The sequence below is a fragment of the Saccharomyces eubayanus genome, chromosome XII, assembly GCF_001298625.1.
Source record: "Saccharomyces eubayanus strain FM1318 chromosome XII, whole genome shotgun sequence".
Lineage (NCBI taxonomy): Eukaryota > Fungi > Ascomycota > Saccharomycetes > Saccharomycetales > Saccharomycetaceae > Saccharomyces > Saccharomyces eubayanus.
Window position 1 is genome coordinate 345,415 of NC_030971.1, and position 6,045 is coordinate 351,459.

A 6,045-nucleotide genomic window follows, 5' to 3' on the forward strand; every position below is an offset into this window, starting at 1 on the left:
CTATACGTATACATATAAGACAGAAAAATCTGATTTCGTTAAAGAAATGAGCTATCGTCATTGTTATAATGTCTTCTGCACTTATCCCGCAGACTTTCTATGGGAACCCTCTCATGACATTGGATCTTGTAAACGTTCTTCAACTCTTCTTGCAAGAGCAGATACTCTTCGTGTAAATGGTGACTTTGCAAAGAACTGACCAGATCCGAGTCGTTCCAAAAATCTTTCAATGCGTTTGTTTCATGGTTTATTATGTCATCCAGCCGTCTCATGTTCGGCCTCGAACTTGTCACAAACTCTCGCCTCGACAGCTTCCTCAGGTCTTCTTTACTACATCCAGGTATGCTCTCCAGCAGCATTGCAGCACTGTCGTCTGGGTTGTCGTTCTCATGCGCATCGGGCTTTTCACCACCGCACATCACATCGATATCTGGTCGATAGGTGTCTGTACCATCAAGATGGCCCTGTTTGTGGAATACAAGACAATGTGCTGCCCTTTCAGCCCGCAAAAAATTATCGATTTTGCTTTCTCTTAATGTATTACGGCCGCAAAATGGTGCGTAATCATATGCTTTCTCTTCTTCGATATGGGTCAAACTATCGAGGTCATCAACCTCATCCTCATCCATGTCCATTCCATACACGTCATCCGCACTTTTCTCCTCTAACACCTTATTCGTTATGGGTATCGGATCATTACTTATTATTCTTGTCGATCTTTTCCTTAGCGGTGTGGTGAAGTTGTTAAAGTTTACTTTGTTGAACCTTGGTGTCCTCCAGGGCGGCAATGATGGTAATTGAAACAGTTTACTTTCGCTTTTATCACCATTCTGGTTCATGATAACGGCCTTGCTTATCCGATATGTTCTACCCTGTTTCCCTTTTAGTATGTGTATTTACTATTGGATTTGACTTTCCTTTTAACTTTTTCTTCTTGGTTTAAAGCCGTGCACAAAGTATGCTATTACTTAATTATAAAAAACCTGAATCAAATCTTCAAAAAAAATCTGGGTTCTACGTATGCTGATATATGTATGACCGACAACGACCGACAGAACCTTTATAATAACCCACTCAAGGTCAATTTCTCCAAGAATGGCGACAGATCCTCTCGACGAATTTCTATTATAGAACTTTCAAAATTATCTATTCTAACTTTTGCATCCGTCTCTGCCGTTATTTGTTGAAACGCCATACTAAAATTATTCAAGATTGGTTTTTTTGTGTGTATCGTGTCCAGCCCACGGGGATACCTAGGTGTTAGCCCCGCCACCAAGTACGTATCTGTACTTTCATCCATACTGGCAAGCACCATGGGTAATAATTGCTTGTCTTCAGATTCAGCGCAACATTCTATGAGCCAATTTCCTAGTCTCAACAACGTTAACGGGTTTCTGTACAAGTCCAGATCTGGTCCATCTTGCAAGACACATAATCTATAAATCCTTAGATGCTTTATTAATTTTTTCTCTAGTATGGCAACACCGGTGTTAAAAATTGCCTTTTGTAAATCTTGTGCCAATCGAATACCCCGATTTAGTAGTTCTACTTTTCTATCGTCTAAAGCATCCCAACTTAACCAGAAATTCRAGACCCATTTCTTCCTTAGATTATTCAATTTTTCGACATTATCACCATCATCGTCTTCTCCATCAGTGTCTTCTCCATTATTATCATTTATCTTTACGTCGTCTTTATCGCTTGTATTACCTACTTCCAACAGGGCTGTTAGAGCCTCTACGAACTCGCTGGCACTTATGGACCCACGATATCCCAGGGTTCTGACAAATCCATCTCTAATAATATCCTGTAACCCATAACGGTCTAGATTTTTGTCAAATATCAGCCCGAGTTCCCTCTTGATGGAATGGTCCATATAAAGCCAAGTCTCCTGTGCCGTGCTTAATGGTATGCCCATTCTGGCAAACATTTTATGCAACCTCTTCTTCCCATTCTCATTCCATAGAGAAAGTTTAGCATTAACATAATTGGAATAATAGAAACTATCATATAACGAAGAATGCCTTAATAAAAAAAGATAGTAGTCAGGTTGGATGTTCAATGACAATGTGTCCGGAGTCTTTACTGAATTTCTATTGCTTGGTGTTAAACGTTTTACTTCGTCCTGTAATAATGGATATAGTCGATTGTAGACTTGAGCATAAGCGGTGTCTAATGAGGTGGCACCCAATATATTCAACCACAAGTTCGATAGGTTCGTTTCACCGATAGCAGACAATAACGAATATATTTGTGCAGATATTGAATTAACCACCGTGGTGCCCTGCGAATAATATTCCTCTAGCACACCTTCAGATTCATGGATTTGCTTTTTTCGTTGCTTTTTCTTTGGAAGAGCATTTGGATTTTTATCAGAACTACTTCTTTTAGTAGATGCTGTGCTACCGTTTTGTTCTTCTTTATCTTCACCTTCGTCAGTAGCCTCGTCGGCGTCAGTCATCTCATCCTCGCCATCATTATCGTCATCGTCATCGTCATCTGAAAGCCCATCATCGCTATCCTGCTCTCTTTCATTTTCCAACTCTAATAGCTTGTAGTAGGCTGCTTTTTGTTCAGCTAATGTGTCATCCACGGTACCGTCATCAAAACACTGTATAATCTGCGATCCGAATATATTATCAAGGTTCCACGGCCTGTGAGCATCTAATACATAAATGTCTCTTCTGAAGCTTTTTTCACCGGGCTTTTGATCTGTATCAATTACGTACTCATCAGGATCAATCCCTAGGAAAGCTTCTAGATCAACAACGCCTCCAAAACCCACTAGTAGTAGACTGTTTATGTTGTCATCCAACTGTGAATAATGGCGTCGTAATTCCGAATACCCGAAGATCGGTACTATCTGAGATTGAACCAGCTGTTTCTTGAATAATAGCGATAGCATCTTCGTCGCACATAATGCATCGATGTTCAGACACGAAACGAAAATGACTAATTGACATGATGAATGAGATGATGAATTCCTTAAGATCTTGTTATAGGCCTCACTAAACTGGCTGATTCCATAATACATGAGAGAGTGTGTGATTATTGGCGTACGTGCTGTTTAATATCTATTTTTGGACTTGACAATTGCCTTTGTAGTGTTTCTGTATAAGATTGTCAATTATGGATACTAGTACTATTCACTATTTACTGAGATTTCTCAGACGCGTTAAGTGAGAAATTGGAAGAAAAATACGCGTCGTAAGTGAAATTTGTTAGGTAACACTACAACTAGAGAACTAGGAAGAGTAAGAGTTTATGATGCTTGGCGCAGAAACTTCTGGTATTTAGATGATTGTGGACTTGTAGAGCGGTCTTGAGGCCATGCCTTTTCGTAGCCTTCATTTTAAAAAATGCAGAATTTTTTGTGTGTGATGGTGGCAACTTGTCTCAGGAACGGGACGCACGTTCATTGCTAATGCATAAGGGTTTCATGGTTTGATTGAACGCTTCCTACTCGGATGACTTGGCAGGTAGTTCGCCAGTTATGTACCTTGCATATCAATAAACGGTGAAAGGTGGCATCTTACTCTGGTAGATGTGTGGGTGTCTCTGAGCTGTCCTTTCTCACTGAAATAATTTCAAAGAAGCTTAAAAGACTCTTGACGGATGATGAAAAGAGCTTGCTTTGGATAATAGCAACCAAGCTTACAACATTATGAAGTACAACGGTTGGAGAATTGGAGTACTTCTCACAGTGCTTTTCCTGGGCGCATCTGAAGTGGACGCCTTCTTCAATTTCGGTAACCATCAGCAACAACAACAGCAGCAGCCGCAATCATATGAAGACCAAGTTTTGAATAGTCCATGCGACGGGTACTTGTGTCCCGATACTTTGGCTTGCGTGGCACAACAGAAGGACTGTCCTTGTCCCTTCCCTAAATCTCAGCTGAAGTGTGCTCTCCCCAGTAATAAATACGTTTGCATATCGAAACCAGCCACACACGATGAAAAGCTAATTGCTATATACGATGATCCTGTAAAAGGTCCTAAGGCAAAGAACAAAGGCCTTAGAGACTGTGGGTGGGTATCCGAGGCTTACAAAAGTGGTTAAAGATTAAGTAAAACACACGTAGATACATACATACAAAAGAATATCTTCATGAATATCCTTAGTCTCTATTTCTTCCAGGGACCCATCTCCTATATAGCACTTCACCGACTTGATAACTATTAAACAGCTTAGTAAAGTTATGTGATTTCCATAGTGCTATCGCCTCTTTTTCTGGGATGAGCCTTTCTACGTAGCAGAGTACAAAAGTCTTCTTTGCACCGCCCACAACACGTGCTATACTGGAATACCATGTATAGTCCTTTGAGGCGTCATGGTCAAGGCCCATGACACAGAATTCTGCGTGTTGAAATGGTGGTCCCCTTTTGTACAATAAATAATCGCAACCAAATTTTATTCCAGATCGTACGCACCAGCCATGCGACCTGTAATGGTGATATATCACGTAGGATCGAACGAAAGAATGTATATCCTCATATTTAGCGCCGGGTTGAAATAGTTTCCCCGCCAGGTTAGCGGGAGATATGTCTAGAACAGGCAGTGCAAAGGTTAAAAACAAGGCCTCCACCGGCATGAGTTCTAATGATTCTAATTGCTTAAGTTCACCATTTTCATCGAGAAGATCGTTGTCTTCGTTTCTTGGATTGAATTCGTAAACGTCTTGAGGCTGTGCGACTGTCTTCGTGCCTTCTGTTTGTTTGAGCTTAAATTTTCTTAACGATTCTCTTTGCTTCTCTAGAAGAATAGTCTCCCCGTCAATTTGGCCACCCTTCTTCCTCAATGCTAGAAGTTCTTTCTCTAACCTTGCACGTTCTTTTTTGAACTCGGACCTTTGCTGCCTTCTTTGCTGTGTGATTTTTTCTAAAGTTAGCTGATTTTCAGCATTATTCTTGGTTCCACTTTGAATTTGGCGTGGATCATCATTGAGACCTAGTTTAACTTCCGTTCTACCTCTCCAGGTGGGTTCACTTCTGGAAAACTGGCCAGTACCGAAGAATCCATTATCCCAGAGATATAGCATCTGTTCGTCATCTTGGACTATTATATGAAGGGTTGTATCTCCAATAAAGTCTACATGGATTTTTTTATTTAATGCATTTGTACTTTTGAAAAATCGATACGTCCAATATATCCAAGAAATGGGATTATGAAGGATCAGGTCTGGCAGGTCATCTACAGGATGAATCGGAAGAGGATACTTGTAACGCTTCTGGTTAACCCTCCCTTTGGACATGCTTCAATCTTTTTTCACTCCGTCGTATATCTGTATTTCTTTGCTATTGTGCTTCCATATTACGCTTCGTAATAAATAATTTTTCAATGGCTATGTAAACGTTTTATGTACCAAAAACGAAATCCTAATATTAAGAGATGTTCTATCCAAACCCTGCTGTGCCAAAGTGATACACCTCTCATTCACACCGGCGTAGGGGAAATTATGACTGACCTATATAGATGTACATCAAGAGTTTTTTTACATTAATTTTGACAAGAAATAAAATTCAGATACCGTTGTAGTCTTGAGAAATCATTGTGCTCACATCGATTAACTTCGAGCAACATAAATCATGTTATCATCATTAAAAAATATGGAAAAGTTAAGAACAGAACCAATTAGCCGAAAACTTCGGCTAGCAGAGTCTAGACACACCTCCTAGTGTTGTTTAGTCTGTTCCTGCCTTCATCCAATGGATAAGGAAGCGCCCGATGGGCGATCTATGGTTGACGATGTTAGTGTTTAAGGAAAGAATCTTTCTGTTAGAAATAACTTGCCTCTTTAAGTACTTCAGAAAAGTTATTTTTGGAAGAGAAAAAAGCAAGAAGCAGTGACCCGTCCTGAAAAAAATATTTATTAGGGTTGAATGACAATATCTTAATATGAAGCAGTGTAATAGAAGTAATAGCATAACAACTCATTGGTTATATTAACATATCTAGATATGTATTTTTAGTTTACAAATTCTAATTTACAGTTCATTTTTTTTGTTTTAGTGTTTTTTATCGATCTAATCTGAATAATACGGCAT

General features: G+C 39.6%; 4 protein-coding genes across 4 annotated transcripts; 1 reads left to right on the forward strand and 3 right to left on the reverse strand.

Annotated features, from left to right (window-relative positions):
- Positions 1-38: 38 nt before the first annotated feature.
- On the reverse strand, positions 39-839 carry APC9 (anaphase promoting complex subunit 9; the record flags this gene model as incomplete). Its single annotated transcript, XM_018366692.1, has 1 exon — positions 39-839. The coding sequence occupies one exon, from the start codon at positions 837-839 to the stop codon at positions 39-41; it is 801 nt and encodes a 266-aa protein (XP_018220531.1).
- A 221-nt stretch (positions 840-1,060) lies between these two features.
- On the reverse strand, positions 1,061-3,034 carry CDC45 (DNA replication initiation factor CDC45; the record flags this gene model as incomplete). The annotated part of the gene is made up of 1 exon (XM_018366693.1): positions 1,061-3,034. The coding sequence occupies one exon, from the start codon at positions 3,032-3,034 to the stop codon at positions 1,061-1,063; it is 1,974 nt and encodes a 657-aa protein (XP_018220532.1).
- A 630-nt stretch (positions 3,035-3,664) lies between these two features.
- On the forward strand, positions 3,665-4,060 carry LCL2 (Lcl2p; the record flags this gene model as incomplete). Its single annotated transcript, XM_018366694.1, has 1 exon — positions 3,665-4,060. One exon carries the CDS (start codon positions 3,665-3,667, stop codon positions 4,058-4,060), a length of 396 nt encoding a protein of 131 aa, XP_018220533.1.
- A 58-nt stretch (positions 4,061-4,118) lies between these two features.
- On the reverse strand, positions 4,119-5,252 carry SEN2 (tRNA splicing endonuclease subunit SEN2; the record flags this gene model as incomplete). Its single annotated transcript, XM_018366695.1, has 1 exon — positions 4,119-5,252. The coding sequence occupies one exon, from the start codon at positions 5,250-5,252 to the stop codon at positions 4,119-4,121; it is 1,134 nt and encodes a 377-aa protein (XP_018220534.1).
- Positions 5,253-6,045: the final 793 nt, after the last annotated feature.